The sequence below is a fragment of the Danio rerio genome, chromosome 5 (genome assembly GCF_052040795.2).
Source record: "Danio rerio strain M-AB ecotype USA chromosome 5, GRCz13ab, whole genome shotgun sequence".
Classification (NCBI taxonomy): Eukaryota; Metazoa; Chordata; class Actinopteri; order Cypriniformes; family Danionidae; genus Danio; species Danio rerio.
This window is the reverse complement of record NC_141025.1, coordinates 60,582,501-60,602,081: the sequence shown is the minus strand read 5'-3', so window position 1 is coordinate 60,602,081 and position 19,581 is coordinate 60,582,501. Positions and strand designations below refer to the sequence as shown.

Genomic DNA, 19,581 nt, shown 5'->3' with positions numbered 1-19,581 from the left:
AATTATATATATATATATATATATATATATATATATATATATATATATATATATATATATATATATAAAAATGCTGGTCTTCCCACCTCCAGTCGCAATGACTTCTGAGACTTGTGGTCTTGAGTATTGGAGCTGAACTTAGGCAGCTGATGATGACATTGCACGAGAACACGAGGACGCAAGACCACTGAAGAATGCAGATTGAGAAACAGCCATACTCTGATTCTTGATGTCTGTTATTTGGTTCTGATGTAAGGACAATGTCCATGTTTGTTTGCTTAATAAAGTATAGCTAAATAAAGCATCTACCTTCTTCAATACATCCAATTCCAAATGATCAACCTAATTAGAAATTAATTTAAAAATGATAATAATTATGATTCTGTAAATTTGACTATTTAACATGATAACAATTACATATTATTACAACATTCAAAGAGAGAATAAGATGAGAAATGGAGTCAAAGAGCCCTAGAAAAGCCACTGCTGTTCTCATCAATGGTGACGTCTAACAAGATTATTTCCAATGAATCTTGCAAAGGGCTTTTGTAGACATCTGACAGAAACAAAGTCAAGCATGTTATGAATGATAAGTTTTTAAAATATTGAATGTGTTATATTTTTTTAAGGCTGTGAATGAAGTCTTGTAGTCTTGTGTTTCTCTTCAGGAAAGCTGCAGTTACACTGGACTTTTCTCCCAATAGACTTGCATTTATATGCACGCGGATGCATCAGACTGGAAACGCAAGCTTGTGCAACAAGTTCGCTGCATTGGAAAGTTTAAGCTTGGTGAACTCTGACCTGCGAAATCGCATCACATGATTGCGTGAGTCCAGTCGAAGATCAAAACCTCTTTGGACAGAAATGTAAAATATGGACCAATCATTCGCTTTTCTAAATATCTAATCATCTTGTTGAATCTCACCCCTTTTCATAGCGCCATACAACAGATATTCGCATGCTCAAAATCTAGTGTGACGTTAATTTAGCTTGCTAACAGCAGGTGTACATTATTAATGCTCAATCAACACATACTTAATCACTTATTAACTCATTAACTTAAGCACCGAGTTCAAAACTCTTCAAATGAGTAGATCAGTAAATTTTGAGTTAACTACACTCATTTCATTTGACTGTTGGGTTTTACAGTCTTGATGCAAATGCCATTAGCCGATTCATTTATTTTTGTTCATTTTGATGGCTATTTATAAGTACACAAATTAAAAAGTTTTTTTTAAAAAAGTGTTTTATTCAATTCTATTTCAAACTGTGTTTTAGTTGATTCTCAGTGTTAGCAAACATATTGCCTAAAATAAATTTAAAGTAAGTTGATTTTGACAAGTTTGTTTTGTCTGGTAAATGTGTGTTTCAATATCACAGAATTATGATAAATATAAGAACTTAATAACCTTATGTTAAGTGACATTAATCAATTTAAAACAAACACAAGTCTATTAGACATTTGTTTAAGTATCAAAAAAACAAAAACAAAAAAAAACAATCTCTTCGAATAAACAAACCCATCCCATCCATTCACCACAAATCCAAACATCCATCAGTTGACCACAAATACGCTTAAAATACTATAAAATACAAATTAACCCCCTTTTTCCTGTCACTACACACTGTAAAAAATCCAACTTGCAAATTGTTAACTCAAATCAAAATTGTAAGTTGGGTGGACATATTTTGAGCCCAGTGTTGAGTTTACTTTTAAAAATGAGTTAACTGAAGGTTTAAAACTGGTTTGTTCAATGAAAGTAAATACTTAAGTTGAGCAGACTTTACATTTTGAGTTCTTCACTCGATCATTTACTTCCCGTCTTTGCACATGCTCAGTCTGTCTTCGGGTGCCATTTTGCACGAGGTGTCCTCTCACCAGCAGCAGCTGCCATCTCCTGATTCAGGTAAGCTTTGTTTTAGCTTTATTATCAAAATTAATCTAAATAGCGTGCAAATCTAAAGTAAAATGTAATGTTATGTTCCCAAAAAACTAAGTTACATCGTGTGAAGATCATTTCTGACAAGCTCGGGCTAACAAGCTAGCCACCTGTGAAGTTTGCTTCATTTGAAGAACTGTTTAACGTTAATTTGCTTCTTAAACTGGAGGGAAATGTAGTGAAATATTGTTGTTGCAAACAGACATATCTGAGCGGCCGGTCACCACTGTATTGTTAACCCTGTTGTGTCTGTATTAAAACAGCAATGCGATAACATTAAAACCACTTCAAAATAATATTTAGCATACCACTTTAAATATACAGACACTAGTAGTGTACATATAGTATTCCAGGAGCTTGTGGTTTTTATGATTATTTATTTGGCATACATTAACCATTTATGAGTTAAGTAACATGTATGTATGTATTATTTAAATCTTCTCTTTTTATGTTTGCAATATTTATTTTATATTGTGCTTTTTAAAAACATCAGTTTAATTTATGAAAACAAATTGACCTGCAATGTTACATTTTTATTTACTTTTTTATAGGTTTGGAATGCAGTATAAGTTTTGCAAATTTGTAAACAGTAGCTGAGAAGTTACACTACAGACTACATCGCTATCAAGGACCATCCTGGCAGCAGCACTTTAAAGACTGTAGGTGCATTAAAATCACATTTGACATTAGCACATTAACAGTCTGCTGCAGTTACTGACTGTTTGATTTTTTTAACCTCCTGTAGCTGATGTCCGAAAACAGTGGCCTGCATGTTTTTGGGAGTTTAGGCAAGTTTGCATTTGAGATTATTTATTTCAAAATGTATAACCCTTGTTCACAAATCATACTATTCATTTTTTTATGGTCTGTTTGTAGGTCTATGCTGAGTTTTACAGGATTACTCAAACCAACCTCAAAGATATCTTCTCTTTTTCGGATGAATACGCTATCAAGTTTTATGGATCATGTTGTGGGCGATATGGAGAGATAATAAGAACCGCCCTGGACCAACTGGACAATCAAGTAATTATTTAGCATTCAATCATATCACTGATTAAAGGGGGGCATATTAAACTTTATGGAGTTTACCATGGAGTTTCTCTTTTTGTGTGCAATATTGGAATTCATGCAGGTAATTAATCTTTGAAGTTACAAAACAGTTTGTTCCCTAAAAGAAAAGTTTGTAGCACTGTTTTCACCTCTGTAAAGGATGCTACATTTTCATCACTTAGTCTTTAGTAGAACAACCATGACTGAGTTCGGCTGACCAGGAAGTGAAAACAGGTGCTGCAACAATAATTATAAAGCAAATTTCATTTTTAATAATTAAAACATGTTGGGAATTTCTGATCAAAATGACTAACCTGTCAATAACCAAAATTAATGCCCTTCAATTGTAAAGTGGTGCCACCTGTCATCTCTCAGGGTCTGAGCATCTGGTTTAATGTGACAATAGCTGATGACCTATGGCAAGCCGTTTTAACTTTTATTCTATAACCCGTACTAGTATCTATTTTCTTGTTACTAGTACTTATCCATTTTCTTAGTTCTTTTCCATTAAGTACTAACTAGTACTTATTTATTAGTTACTAGTACTTAATTATTAGTTACTAGTACTTATTTATTAGATACTAGAACTTATTTATTAGTTACTAGTACTTATTTATTAGATACTAGTACTTATTTAATAGATACTAGTTCTTATTTATTAGTTACTAGTTCTTATTTATTAGTTACTAGTACTTATTTATTAGTTACTAGTTCTTATTTATTAGATACTAGTTCTTATTTATTAGTTACTAGTACTTATTTATTTGTTACTAGTACTTATTTATTAGATACTAGTACTTATTTATTAGTTACTAGTACTTATTTTAATAGTGACTAGTAACTATTCTGTTGTTACTCGTAATGAATTAAAAATTTTCCCATTCATTTCTATGGGATCTCTAATTGAGATATCAACTATTCAGTTTTGACTAGTATGTATTCCAGCTGTGACTAGTGCATATTTTTATCTACTAGTAGTTAATCATTAGGTACTAGTACCTATTACTGAGATGCTACTACCTAATTAATAGATACTAGTACTTATGTATTAGATACTAGTCCTTATTCATTAGGTACTAGTATCTATTTAATAGATACTAGTACTTATTTATTAGATACTGGTACTTATTAAATAGCTTACTAATGTTTATTCATGTAGAGTTGATGCTTAACGGATAATCAATTCACTATTTGCTAATGCTTAATAAATGATTCATTATTATAAAAGTGTTACCTGAAATGTTTTATAAATAGAAGGTATATAAATGACTGTGTTACTGACATTACTACCTTCAGTTTCCAAATTAAGTTGCTTTGCCTTTGCTTTTTTTTACCTTGCTTTTTGGAGATGTTTGTGATTTAGCAGTAAAAATAGTTTTTCATCCTCTTTTTATGTTTCTTTTTACTGCAGGACACAGAGCCAGAAGATATTTGCACAATAGAGATGGAGATGGACATCCTTAGCACTGTTGAAGATGATGTTGCCACTCTTCAGCCCAACCTAAATGTAAGGTGCCTGTCTGTGGTTCTGGAAGAGCAAATCGTGCTGGAAAAGATCTTCCGACAGCTGTTGTTCTCCTCTTTGGTTTGATTAATTTCCTCATTATGAACTACCCCAAAGAACTGAAACACATCTTTGAAACTGGACGTTTTTAAAATTATAGAACTGATGGGTAACAAAATTAAAATATCGTGACAAAACTAATTACTCTTGCACTTTGAAAAAACTGTTGATAGTGCAAGCATTTTAAATATTACTTTTGCTTAACTCGAGCACTTAAAAGGCAATATAGGATTTGAGGATTTACCTTTTTGTTGCCTCTTTTCCTTCTCTGGACTGCAGTACATTTCATTTGGACAGAAAACTGTTTGCAGAATTGTCAATAAATATATTCTTTGATATTGTGTTTTATAGTGTGTTTTGTAATCTCTTAACTTCATACTTAGAGTCATACAGGTATTTGTTTGAGAAGCGCAGATATAAGATTTCCATAAAATTATGAATTAAAAGATAAAGATTAAATCAACTTAAAAAATTAAGGCAACCAGCTGCACAGCTTTGAGTTAACTGAACTTCTGTTAAGTTGTGCCAACTCATTTATTACAGTTTACTCAACCCCTGTTTAATTTTAGGCAAACTCATAATGACAAGTTAGATGAACTTAGGCTTGAAAGTTGTCATGACTTAAACCAGCCATTTCAGTCAACTTAAAAAAATAATTTGGCACAACTTCAACCACTGAAGTTGAGTAAACTCAAAATTTCTTTGCAGCCGGTTGCTTTAAAATTTTAAGTTTACTCAACTTTTTATTTTTTACAGTGCAGTATCCAATGGTGTCTTTGTAAAGCCAACCACAGGATTCACGTGGAGAGGTTTCCACTCTATATTTGGCCTTTATACCTTATTTGCAGACTTCCAGTCAGTGATACCTACACAAAAAATATATTATCAACTAAAAATCTATTTAAAGGGCCTGTTTACCTGTTATTAAGATTTAATACTAAAATTGTGGTTTTTCTGAGTGTGCCAGTTTAGGTTCAGTTCAAAACACAATTCAAATTTTTTATTATAATTTATTATAATATTCCTCCATGTTTCCCAATGTCTAAACACAGCACCCCTTTCTAAAGCTACATAAACACAACCAAAACTTTCTCACTTCAAAACTCAAACTTTTACACCAAAAGAGCAACTCAAAGCATTAAAAAATGTAAACACTATACACATCATTACACACTACAGCAAAACAATTGAAAACACAATGCTCAATTTGTGAGTAGGTTCGTTGTTTCATAATTGCCAATGTATATTTTTAGAAACTTTACAGTAACAGATCTTCTTATATCTGTTCAGAGTATTATTTGTAAGTTTCACATGAGGAGTATAAATCTATAGAAAATACTAGGGATGTCCCGATACAACATTTTAACTTCCGATATTGTCCCTACTATTATTTGCCATATAGCGATTAAGCCCCTGGCAATTTGCATTCAAAACAATCTAAAAATTTATGGTGTAACTATATTGACAATATAGACAACATAAGATACTGCTTTACGCGTATGATATTTTGCTAACTTACCCACAAAGATCCTTACATGAATTAACTGATTTGATTATGCAATTTGGAGTTATTTCCGGATATAAAGTTAATTTTCATAAATCAGAAATAATGCCCTTAGGGTCATTAGACGTATCAGAGCCCAATTTTATCAAACCAATCAAATGGTCCCCTAGGGGTATCACATACCTGGCAGTAAGTCAGATTAAGTAATTAGAAATACCAAGAGTTTCATCAAAGCAAAGTGAATCAGCTACTACACCCCTCCCTGCTGGAATCAGCATCCAGAAATGATCAGTTGTGCTCTAACAGGCACATTCAAATCAAGACTAAAACATGTGTTTAGCTGTGCCTTTACTGAATGAGCACTGTGCTGCGTTCAACAGATTGCACTGTTGTGTCTTTCTTTTCTTTTTTATTCATTTAAAACCTATTTTAACACATTGCAATCTCTTTTTAAATATTTAAATTTTTGTTTTGTTTTTATGTTCTTGTTTCTTTAATTCATGTGTAAAGCACTTTGAATTACCATTGTGTATTAAATGTGCTATATAAATGAGCATGCCTTGCCTTGATTTTTTAGAGGAAATTGTTAAGAAATCCTGATATTAATACTGAAACCCGATAACTTGATATTAATTAAAAAATGAAACCAATAAATGTATAAGACATAATACAGGTGATAATGGTTATAAGGCTTAAATAGACCAATGCATTAAATGTAAATTAGAAAAAAAGTTTGGAGTTCCTGTGAAACAAAGGGCTTTATTTTGACGTCTATGCGCAGAACGCAAAGCACAGAGCGCAAATGCTTTCAGGGCGTGTCAGAACGCATTTTTGCTAATTTAAGGACGGGAAAATGTGCTTTGTGCCAAGGCGCATGGGCTAAAAGGGTTGAGTTTATTTTCTTAATGAGTTATAGATGTGTTTTGAGAATAAACCAATTAGAGTCTCATCTCCCATTCCCTTTAAGACCCAGCTTCGTCGCGCAAAGAGCGCATTCGCTATTTACAGGATGCAAAGTAAGTCTAAGTGGAAAAAATGAGCATTTCACAAGCAAACAGTTAACAGTTGACAGTTTTTTTTAACAGAAAACTGTTAAACAGAGCATCTACTGTGTAAGAAAGAGAGATAATGGAACTACTTTCACATTCGCTCTTGGATAGGGAAACCTTTAGGCACAGACATCAATTAGCCTTTAAATAATTAAATTCGTTTGTTGAGCGCAAAGATTTGTTTCAAAACTATTTCTAAATTCAGTTCTAATTTCTAGCAAACGAATAAATAAACGATAATGACCAAGTGTGGTCAAAATACTGAGTTATTTCCAAATACACCTGCCATGCCCCATATGGTCTAAAACCTGACAGGTGGGCAAATCTAAGCTTGTTTTTAATAAAACAAATATAAATATGGATATATTAAATAATACTGCTAATGATAATAACATTATACAAAAGCAAATTGTTATGAATGAACTGAAAAGCCTCCCGAGATGAAGAAGACATAAAAGCAGTGATTTTTCATATTTATGTGGGCTAGAAAATAATATGTTTTGTAATATTTTAATCCTTTATATTTATATCTATTCTTATTATATCCTATATATCCTTAATATTTACATTTTTTCATATGTAAAGATATTTGCCTATTGCTTTCTTGTGCGTATTAAGCAGTGCGTAAGCGAGGCGCAACTCTGCGCCGGAGTTTAGACCTGGTTAGTTTTGGTCTAATGAGAAATCTATTTTAGTTTCTTAAAATAGCTACGCGCGCCAGCGGTCCGCCTCAGAACGCCTTCCTTTTTAGACCAGAACGCCTATGGGCGCACAAATGAGCACTAATGCATTTGCTATTTAAACAGCGTAGAGCAACGCCTCAAAACGACTCTTGCGCCAAGCTAAAACTACCAAAAGACTATTGCGCCGCGCATTGCGCCACACTGCGCCGGGTGTATGATAGGGCCCATATTATGTAAAATAAAAAAAGAAGTTAAAAAGGTTAAAGAAAAGGAAGCTAAATTTAAGTATATATATATATATATATATATATATATATATATATATATATATATATATATATATATATATATATATATATATATATATATATATAGGCTATACATATATATATACATACACACACACACACACACACACACACACACACACACACACACACACACACACACACACACACACACACATATATATATATATATATATATATATATATATATATATATATATATATATATATATATATATATATATATATATATAGCTAAAGATGTTTTAGGGAGATTTCATTTGGATATTGATTATTCCTGTGATTTTTGTTTTATAGAAAAAATCTGTTTCCGTGATTGTATATACAAAGTATTTTCTGGGTGAATAAGGAAACTTTTCAAAACAAATATCATATCCAAGTTAAAAGAAAAAAAAATTATATTTGCATTTATCATGTCAATGTAACAATTTCACAAGTTAACAAGTTCACATGTATAAAAAAGGGATCTGGATCCAAGCCAAACTTTATTCATTTTATTCAAGAGACTATAGGCCTTATTCACTAGTTTGATGAACAATTAGCCTATTAATAAAAATGCAAAGATGTAATTCTTGTAAAATCTTCAAGAATATAAGATTTTTAATGAATGAATGTTTTGTCTGCACTCTGGCATATGTTTTGTATGTTGTTTTATATTGTACAATTTTGTATTTTCTTTGATAATAGATAGATAGTCCAGATTTCACTGAAGTACCACATCTATCTAATATTCACAGATATTTAATACTCTTTTAAAAGTAAATAAACGCACTGTATATGTTTTCTTCTTAGTAATTATTATTAATAATAATATTGATAAAACGTTCTGTGATTGTTTTGTCGTCTTCTGGACCCTGCAGTGTCAGTGCAAGTGGTGCTGGGAGTTCCACCTTGTCTCCAAACCATGAGAGGTCACTCTGACAACAATCTATCTTGTTACTCAGTCTCGATTTCTTCGTACACGTGCGGAAACTACGTACGCAACAACAACAACAGCAGCAACGCTCGACAAGAGGAGGTCCAATTTGTTTAACCTTATGGTTTATAGCTCATACTTGTAGCGCCATGGTCAATATTGGACTCAGCAAAGTGGATGATGCAATTGTAGCAAAGCACCCGGTGCGTCTATTTCATGTTGCAGATCTGTTTTTCTTTCTTTTTTTTAATCCAAAACATTTTTTTTTTTTTAGTAAAACCGTCATAAAATGTGTAATTGCTTTATGAATAGACACTTATCTTATTGAAGAGAAACGTGTTAATTTTGGCTTGAATTGAATAGGGGAAATTGTAACAGTTTAAGTCAGTCATTTGATAAATAACATTTTATTTATAAAAAACTACTTTAAGTATATATACTTTAACTTTATTCTTTAGCTTATCCTGCTTACCAAGATTTATTTGATAAAAAATACAGTACGAATTGTAAAATGTTATTTCACTATAAAATAACTGTTTAAAAGTGGTTCTTAATTTATTTAATAATTTATTCTGGTGATGTTAAAGGTGAATTCTCAGCTTCATTTTCAGCTACTCCAGACTTAAGTGACATGATCCTTCAGAAATCACTCAAATATTGATTTATTTATTTATTATGATTGTTATTATTATAAGTAATATAAGCAATAATGACTGAAGTAATAATTTCATTTGCAAAAAGAAAGCAGTTATGTAATTTTTTATTTTATTTTTCACAATTAATAAATGCCTTGATGTGCAGAATAATTTTATTTAAAAACCCCAACCCCCAAACTTTTGACTGGTAGTATATAGCTTATTTACATTTTATTTAGCTCAGATGAGCTGCCTGGAATAAAACTCAAGAAAAATAAGCTTTTGAGCCAAAGATCTGCGATACATCTCGTGACAACTAGCCATATTCTTGTCCATAATTCCATAATAATTTAATGGTGGTGATATTTTGTTGTCCTCAGGGCTTGCAGCAGTATGTTGCCTGTCAGTCTTATGCCTTTATGAAAGGCACAGCAAGCTTCATACTAGGTTAGTTTACATTTATATCATAAATAAAAGTCGTTTCTGATCATTATCTGTGTATCAGATTTTTCTGAGAAAGGACACCCTGTGTTCTTACAAGTGTCTTCATTAAACATTCAAGAAAAATCTGTTGCTTATTATATTTGACTATAGTTTGCTTAACAAAAAAAAATTGATCTCATTATGAATTTAGGCATTCTTTCATTAATTTTTTCTCTTTTGTTTTTACTTTTTCATACAGGCACAGTGGGTATATTTTTTGGACAGAGAGCACTTCAGAAAATAATCAAATATCCCCTTCAGTGGAACCTTTTTGTATCTATTGGTAAGCCTGATGCATGTTTCAGTATAATGCAAGAAAAGACTAATATAATAAATACACAATATTTGTAATAATATAATAAATGCACAAAATAAGCATAAAACTTTAGGTGGTTGAAGTGACTAAAATGCTGTGACTTACAAATGTTTTATGATAATTTTGTTGACAACCAAACAAGAATTCATTTCTTTTATTGAAAGTCAATTATATTGTAAACCTTCCGTGGGCGAGATATTTTCAGAAAATAATTTTAATAATTATATAATATTATAAATTACTTACCTTTCACTCCACACATTTTTTTTAAACGGTGGAAAAAAGATCTATTCAAATCGTGCATTGATTTTTTTCTGAAATATCTTTATGACTACAAAGCCGTAATGCAGATACAGAAATACACTACAAACAGCACAGACCACAACATTGTCGAGGAACACCAAAAAAAGGACAAATCTGGCTGCTTCCTCCTATATACAAAAAAAAAAAAAAAACTGTTTGAGTACATGAGGGGTATTGCACAAAAGTAGAATTAGGGATACCAGAGACAGCATGTCTTGACAAGACTTATTATGCTTCAAATAAAATTTGTATACAATTGTTTTAATAATAGTGTTGAGTTTGCTGGTAGGGAACCAGTTCACCACAATAGTCCTGTCAGAGACATAGAGAGGCAGCTTTCTTGATCTGATGCTTTATTTAAAAGTTCATCTATCAAATGGGCACAATATTGATATTACTTACTGGGTTCATAGAGCTTGAAAGCATTAAAACCAGAAGTCCACTGTGCATTCACCATGTGTGGCTTTACCAAGAACAGTTATCATGCCAACAGGGTGCTTTAACATTTGCCAGCACACATCTTGGGAAGGGTGGCACATTTTAAGTGAGCCTTTTTTAGAGCCACACCCCTGATTTATGAAAATCTAAAGGAAATCTGTAAAATATAAAAAGACTGAAGTCTGTTTGTGTATCTATTTCAGTGAATAAATGGAGGCATGTCTCAAATCCCCATGCAACCTTTATTGCAAGATGAGCAAATTGTACTAAAGCATCACTTCGGGGGCCACTTCAGTTTTTTAAGGCCCATCTTTCCGACATTTTCTTTAAAATGTTTTACATGAAATGCTCATCTAAATTTAAACCTTTATTTAAAATGAACCTTTATTTAAAAAAATAAAAATAGGCCTACATTCTAAGAGAACCAAAGGTCAACAGGGAGATTGCAAAAGACCACCTTTTACTATTGAATATCTACTATTCAAAAATATACAGACAAATGTAAAATACAGTTAAACACTCTAAATTTGTTGAGACGTGTCAATCTGATGGAGGTTGAGTTTGCAGCCGGATATTATTGGTAGATCACTGACAGGAACAGTTCCGCCAGAGTGCATCTGAAGCTCATATGCAAGTTTATTTTACAATCTATGGCAAAAACACCATTGAGCCTCACTAGATCCTCCTGTATGGGTGCGCGCTCGTTATGAAACACTCACAGGACATTAATTTGGACAACTATGTGGATATCTTAAATAGATCAAAAAGTGCATTACTTCGTTAATTTTCTTCAATCATTATAATATAGCATATTAATCATATTAAAATTATAGTATAATATTGAGAGTTAATTTTAAGTTTATTCAGAGTTTATCTCGCGGCCCACCTGCAGGATTGCTGAGGCCCACTAGAGGGCCGCAGCCCACCGGTTGATAATCCCTGGACTAGAGGACATTGAGGTTAATCAGGACATTTATTATGAAGATATTTGCAAATATTTACCCAATCATGTGTGTCCATTTGATCTATTTTGTTTATTTTATCTATACCCTTATCTCTTTTATTTAGGTTTTTTTCTTTTTTTTATTTAATCTGGAGTATTATAATGAATTCCCTAATCATATAATCATTGTGTATATATCTCTTCCCATACAAAAATCTGAAATGACCATATACACAGTTACTTCTGATACATTTGTCTGTACAGTTTTTGTCCTATAACTTCCAACATAAACAAAATACTCACCTCTCAGATATCCAACAACACAGCAGACACTAAACAGGATAGCAATCAGAAACCTCTGTTTTTAGTGGTACTTAAGGAACTACATATTTATATAAATACCATTAAGGATAGAACAAACAAAAAAACTGTTAAAACTGTATATTTGTTTGATACTTTTAAGTTATTGTGAGTTAACAAGGCCTAGCATTATTTATTTGTAATATTTTTTAAAATCTATATTATTTTGTTTTACCTATTGAGTTCTTGTATCCCTATATAACCTTTTATATACTTTTCTTTTTTGTATGTCTCTGGCATTGTTCTGTATGTATCGTTCATGCATTAATATAAAAATATAAAAAGACTCTAAACAGGAAGCAGCAGGCTTGTTACAATTTGTGGCCCCAACACTTTTACTTAGTAATCTTTACTATTTGCATCATATTTCTGTATTTGTTATGAGAATGTGTACATGTGTGTTGTTAAACTGATAAAGATGTTTTCCCAATTTTGCTGTGGTTCATGCATTCAATTTGCATTTGAGCTCTCTTGACCACTATAGTGAACAGTTTTTCCACTTAGGTTTGCTGATAGTAGAATATAAACTTTGATTTTATGGTAAATTGCTATAGCATGTTCCTTCAGCAATACATTTCTTACATTTCGATTGATTACATTATTATGTTAAATTAGGTGGAAAAATCCAAAACTAATAAAATTAAATTAAAATTAAATTCTTTTAGTTGAAAATTATTACATTATATATTTATGACATTACAGTTGTGTGAAGTTTTAAACATATGCTTGTAATATTACATCATGTGTATATTATTATTTGTGTAATATAATGTAATTACGCTTTGTTTTTCTTTGCAGTTTCTTCCTCTGTATTCAGCTATTCGGTAACTCGCTGGGAAACCATGAAGTGTTCCGATGTCTGGTTATTTCTTGAGACAGGAAATATTCCTGACAGAAACTCTGACAGTAAGTGTTTAGTCGTTTGCTTGCTGCACTTTATTAATATGTAGGTAAAAAACAGCTGGAATAATGTATCAGTTTAATATGTTGCAGTGTAGACTCAAGAGATAAGCTATTAAATTTCTTTGTTCCTAAACTACAATACTTTCATAATTTTGTATCTACAATCGCAAGGACTTCAGTATTCATTATAAAACATATAGTGCAAAATCTTGGATCCAAAAGCTAGCACACAAATGAATGAGAACGAGCTTAAGATGGTCATGGCTACACTGTGGCTATGTATGCAAGCAAAAACTAAATTAAATGGCACATTTCCTACGATCCACTTCTTTTTTAAACATGCTTGTAAAATGGTATATTTTGACTAGGACCCCATTGTTGAGGAGTCTTACCATTTGTTTTTTTTTTTAACTAGAGGAAGAACCAGAAACTTCTGCTGATTCTACAACCACACAACATGAGGATGTGCTGGAATAAAGACCTTTGTGCCATAGTCTGAGTGGCAGATAAGATACTGTTACTTTAATAAATCAGGGAGTTGAATGACATGATTTCAGTAATAAGTTTAGCCTTTCAAATCAAATTGTGTGTGTGTCAGTGAATAATTCACATATATAGGATGTATTATTACTTATCTGGGTTGCACAATAAAATATGTTTATAAAAGTAGTGTTTTCTAGCATGATTACCATTTTAAATCATTTTTGTAATTTTGAAGATATTCATCAGTAAGTCTTTAGGGCACATAGTTTAACCCTTTTTAAAGATTTAATATTAATATTATGGTTCTTCTGAGTGTGCCAGTTTAGGTTCAGTTAAAAACAATTGTATTTTTTATTATAATGTGTTAAAAAGTGTAATTTTGGGGGGCGTGTACACAGGTCGCTGTTTTAGGGGTGTGTTGCTTCACATGAAAATTAGTTTCGACTTCCTGCCCAATGTAACAAGGGGCAGAGCCAAGAGCTCCCCTGCTTTGTGTTTGGCAACAGACAGGCAGGCAGACAGAGAGAAGCAACATGAGTAAGAGGACTAGCATTCAGCCGTACATGTATGACTCGGACACAGACCAAGCAGAGAGTACATAATCATTTGTGTCTTTGTATAGTTTTACAGCCAACTGTGTGCAGGTTTACAGTTCCAAGCTTGTACACCTAGACTAATAACCACACACACTAAATTAACTTTGACTGGGGCACCGGATGCACTTTGACACGGCACACCAGACACGCACATTCGGATGTTATTTAAAATGTAACTATTCAGATGGCGCTCTGTGGTGTGGCAGAAATATAAAGTGTCCCGAATCGTGGCTAGGCGCCACAGACAGTCGCCGACTTGAAGCACTGTTGTGTGCACCCTGATAGAAAACTATGTTTAGAATTCTAAAATGCTTGACGCTGCGTGGCACGACGCTGAGCGTCGCAGAGCAGCACTTCTGGTGTGCAACCTGCAGGCAAGTTTTTCATGTTATTTCCAATCGAGCGTCATGCATGTGAGGTAACGTGCTCGCACTTTCTAGCTACACCTAGTCAATATCACAGGGAGCTTCTGTGACCGCGAGAAATGCAAACGTCTGAAGTTTAAGGTAGATGCAATGAAAAGTACACATTTGCAAACCTACCTGAAGTTAAAAAATAATTCAGATTACAGCAATCATGTGGTGAATGTTGATCTTGTGTTGAGCCCAATGAACCTTTTATCTAAAAATAGAGCAAGGGTGTTTCTTCATTGACATTGCTTTGACTCACACGCTGAAAATGGCGGACGTGAAACAACAAACTGAGGATATGGTGATGCGCGCCTGTCAATCAATATTGGTGGGCGGGCGGATCGCACTCCTACGTCAAGTTGAGGTCGATCTAAAAACCCCTCCAATTAGTCCACTGTTTTTATGTTGTTAAATTAAAAAAAAGGACTGCGTGTTTATATCACCCCAATATGACAGTCTATACACTATACCTACACACATGTCTGTCCAAACAGCTTGAATAGTGGATTTTTTTACCATAGGTTGCTTTTAAGGTGCAAACTACATCTTTCTCTTTCATTATAAAATATCTAATTTCCAAGAGCATTGCAATCACATGTATTAAACATTGAACATTGGGTCATGCTATTCCATTTGTGTCAATAGCAGTTGATGAGTTGCAAAGGAACAAATAATGTCCTATGTATTTACAAAGCTCGAAGTTATTATTTTAAGTGTTCTTGTTAACGATATATAAAATACTTTTAGAGAAACATTCAATGAAAAAAAAAATGTGATTACTCATTTTGAGTGGCACAGTGGCCTCGCAGCAAGATGGTCACTGGTGTGAATCCTGGCTGGGTCAGTTGGGCATTTCTGTGTGGAGTTTGCATGGGTTTCCTCCAGGTGCTTCGTTTTTTCCCTACAGTCTATAAACATGCGCTATAGGTAAATTAAACTAAATTGATTGTAGTGTGTGTGTGTGTGTGTAAAAGCAAGAGTGTAAGGGTGTTTCTCAGTACTGAGTTTCTCAAAAATTTGCTGTGTAAAACATATGCCGGAATAGTTGACAGTCCTTTCCACTGTGGTAACTCCTGATAAATAAGGGACTAAATTGGAGGAAAATTAATGAATAACAGATTTCACATTCGTGTTGACTAACATTATCTTTTTCCAAACTTGTAGCATTTTCTGGTTTACATGTGTGCCTCTGTTTCCATAATATGGGTAACGCAGTGGCGCAGTATGTAGTGCTGTCGCCTCACAGCAAGAAGGTCGCTGGTTCGAGCCTCGGCGGGGGCAGTTGGTGTTTCTGTGTGGTGTTTGCATTTTCTCCCTGCGTTCACTTGGGTTCCCTCTGGGTGCTCCGGTTTCCCCCACAGTCCAAAGAGATTAGTAGCCATTAGTAATTCACCATCGCCATTTTGAGCTAGTATTTGAATGATTTTCTAGCCCAATGTCAAAAGTGATGACAAAACAGGTGATTTTGATCACATTTTAAGATTATAAGGCTGAACGGGGCGGTACTGAGGTAGTGCAGTGGGTATTGCTCTCGCCTCACAGCAAGATGGTTGCTGGTTCGAGCCTTGACTGGGTCAGTTGGCATTTCTGTGTGGAGTTTGTGTGTTCTCCCTGCATTCGTGTGGGTTTCCTCTGGGTGCTCCAGTGTCCTCCACTAGTCCAAAGACATGTGGTATAAATGAAGGCTGAAAAGCATTAAAAGCAATTTTCCAGTATTTCTCATTTGCAATTGGGATATCATAGTAGTTAACCCTGAAAAAGCTAAAGCAACGCAATCACTAACAGATTACTGTGGTGGTTGCAATTAGGTAAAACGCTATACACATGCAGGCTTTTCTTCTTTCATTTTACTAAACTCCCATACACTCTTGTTCACACACATACACTATGGACTATTTATCTTACTCAATTTATCTATAGCACATCTTTGGACTTGTGGGGAAACAGGAGGAAACCCACACAAACACAAGGAGAACATGCAAACTCCACACAGAAATACCAACTGACCCAGTCCAGCAATGCCAACTGACCTTGCTGTCAGGTGATGACACCCACAAATTATTATGTTTGGGGAATTTATTTATTTTTATTTTTTTTATTACTTTTTTTTTTACATTTTTTTATTAAAAAAAAAATAAATATCTGAAATAGTTAAAAGATTTTAGTTTTAATTTTTTTTATTTAAATCTTTATATTTTAAGTTATTTTGTTGAATTTAAATCTTTCTATTTCTAAAGATGGATGTCACGCTCTTAATGAATGTAACTGTTTAATAAAACAGTTGTGTGTAAGTGCACCAGAATATTTATTGAGAAATAGATCCAAATTTGATTTTTTTTAATGAGGTGCACTTATTTATGAAGTGCAATAAATGTAATAATATATGTAATAAAATATATAAAAAGACAAGAAAAGAAACTAGAAAATGTTGTCTCTCACTCATCTATGTTCCTTCCTATAGAGAAACAATTTTAAGAAATTCCAATCTGGATTTAAAAGCATTTCATACCACAGATAAAGCACTTACAAAAGTTATTTAATACTAATAATACGGTTTTTGAGGGGTCACCGCACGCCAGTCGCTTGAAGGTGTTACCAGTGTACAACTGTCCAATAAGAGGACCTGTAACAAAGGATGGAGCAACGTCTCTGTTTTGATTGGTTAAGAGGCCGAGCTGGGATGATGGACGCGCCCTGGCGAATGCGAGCTGACATTCATACTCAGCAAAACGTTCACGCGTATCGCGTGATTCAGGGGATTACTGAACATACGTATCTGCTTCCTTACTGTGTGTTTAGAAAGTAATATTTATGAGTTATCCTGACGAGTGCTTTATCAGTACATTGTTATATTCACTGGCTTTGAAAGGCCCGAAGTTTCTTGTTTAAAGTCATACTGTACATCACCTGTTTCCGGGTAACGTTAATTCAACGATCCACGAAACATGGATTTCATTCTCGGTGGCGTCGCTGCGTGTGGTGCCTGCTTCTTTACAAACCCTCTGGAGGTTGTGAAAACTAGAATGCAATTGCAAGGAGAGCTGAAAAGTCGAGGAACATACCAAGTGTATTACAGGAATGTATTTCATGCCTTTTACACGATAGGCAAAATAGATGGACTGGCTGGTCTGCAGAAAGGTTTGGTTCCCGGATTGGTTTATCAATTTTTTATGAATGGGGTCCGGCTTGGTTCGTACGCCCTCACCGAGTCCTTGGGCTACATTCACACGGACGGAAGGGTTAGCGCTACGAAGAGCACAGTGTCTGGGGCCATTGCTGGTGTTGTGGGCGCTGTAATGGGCAGCCCGATTTACCTAGTGAGTAAACTTATAACTTTCAGGGTTTTTATGTCTTATATACGAAAGAAACATATTGTAAGTGGCAACGGTTCTCCCGGTACTACTGAACATTATAGTGGGATTGCCTGGCGCATACGGCTGTCAAATATGACAACATTCAGAGCGCATACTGTAGTTCTGGGTCTAGGTTTATTTTTTATTTTTATTTTTTACCGAAATAGGACATGTTCGAATCCTCATAAGGTTTTAAATTAGACATGTGCATTTAAAAACGACTTAAATTATTTAAAGTTTATTGGTCCAATTTTTCTACGTTGATTGGCAATTGAAACAACCTAAAAACAACCTAAAAAATAAAACGAATGAATAATAGGATACATTTTGATTGGTATATTTTTCTATTATTATTTAATAATATTAATAATGTTTTTTATTATTGTTTATGGTTATTTTACAATTATTTGATGTTATTGTGATTTACTGCTAAGCCTATGACAAGCACTAATAATTACAATACATGAAATAATATATAAATTGTTGGCAAGCTCAATGATAAATCAAGTTTCTCATAAAACCTCTCTTATACATTTATTTTAATTTCTTTCAGGTAAAAACACATCTTCAAAGTCAGTCCACTTCCTCTATTGCAGTTGGACACCAGTATAAGCACAGGGTAAGTTAAGTCACCACACAAAACATCCAACAAAGAGATCTCAAATCCTTTAATTTGACTTTAATAAATGTGCAGCACCTGTGTAAACATCTGAAATCTTTATTTGACAAATGCTGACAAGTACACCAACTTCATCTGCAGTACAGACAGCAACTCAAAACGATACAACTTTAACCTTTGGATTAAAGTCACATTTTCTCAGTTCCTGCGAATCTAGAAGATTTGTTTGAGATGTCAACAGAAAACAGCTGTTTCTATAATCTAACCATATCTTAAGTAAATTGGTAGTTCTGAGTACAGAAACACTGTGTGGGGGTTGTGTTTGTAATATTAATCAAAACTTTCATGAAAAACCTGAAAAGCAGTGTTTATACTTGTATACTTTTACTTTGCTATTGTATTTATTTTTGTATTGTATTGTATTGTGCTCACATTTTGCATTTATTTTTTGTATTTGCATTTTGTATTTGAGTTTATTTCTTTTTATTTTACTGCTTTTTTACTAAATGTTTTATATACACCGAAATGAACTGTGAGAAGTCTGTATTGTTGCACCCCCAGTTGTATATATATATATATATATAGATTTGTTTCCCTTCCATGACAGGGAATGACAAATGCTCTATTTGCCATTCACAAACAGCATGGAATTTTGGGCTTGTGGAGGGGAGCAAGTGCAGCGATCCCAAGGGTTAGTGTGGGATCAGCTGCTCAACTCGCTACTT

At 33.5% G+C, this 19,581-nt stretch overlaps 2 protein-coding genes and 1 long non-coding RNA gene across 6 annotated transcripts in view; all 3 read left to right on the top strand.

The window, feature by feature from the left end:
* The first annotated feature begins 1,852 nt into the window (after positions 1-1,852).
* Positions 1,853-4,897, top strand: LOC103911123 (uncharacterized). Its single transcript, XR_015491834.1, has 5 exons — positions 1,853-1,907; positions 2,492-2,599; positions 2,686-2,728; positions 2,817-2,963; positions 4,402-4,897. It is a non-coding gene; the product is annotated as an uncharacterized LOC103911123 (long non-coding RNA).
* Positions 4,898-9,157: 4,260 nt separating this feature from the next.
* tmem141 (transmembrane protein 141) lies at positions 9,158-14,057 on the top strand. Its single transcript, NM_001076598.1, is given in 5 exon segments — positions 9,158-9,217; positions 10,030-10,096; positions 10,332-10,415; positions 13,291-13,398; positions 13,811-14,057. Coding segments are annotated over 5 exon segments (375 nt in total). The 5' UTR covers positions 9,158-9,163; the 3' UTR covers positions 13,873-14,057.
* Positions 14,058-17,597: 3,540 nt separating this feature from the next.
* Positions 17,598-19,581, top strand: part of slc25a35 (solute carrier family 25 member 35) — a 3,854-nt gene continuing 1,870 nt past the window's right edge. For 2 of the 4 annotated variants that reach the window (XM_087252034.1, XM_087252032.1), the window contains exons 1-3: positions 17,598-18,201; positions 18,791-18,856; positions 19,500-19,581. The exon at positions 19,500-19,581 is cut by the window's right edge and continues 35 nt beyond it. In XM_087252034.1, coding sequence (XP_087108160.1) covers positions 17,830-18,201; positions 18,791-18,856; positions 19,500-19,581 — 520 coding nt within the window. In that variant the 5' untranslated portion in view covers positions 17,598-17,829. Of the gene's footprint in view, positions 18,202-18,790; positions 18,857-19,463 lie in introns of all 4 variants that reach the window. The other 2 variants (XM_087252033.1, NM_001099447.1) reach the window with 2 other exon arrangements.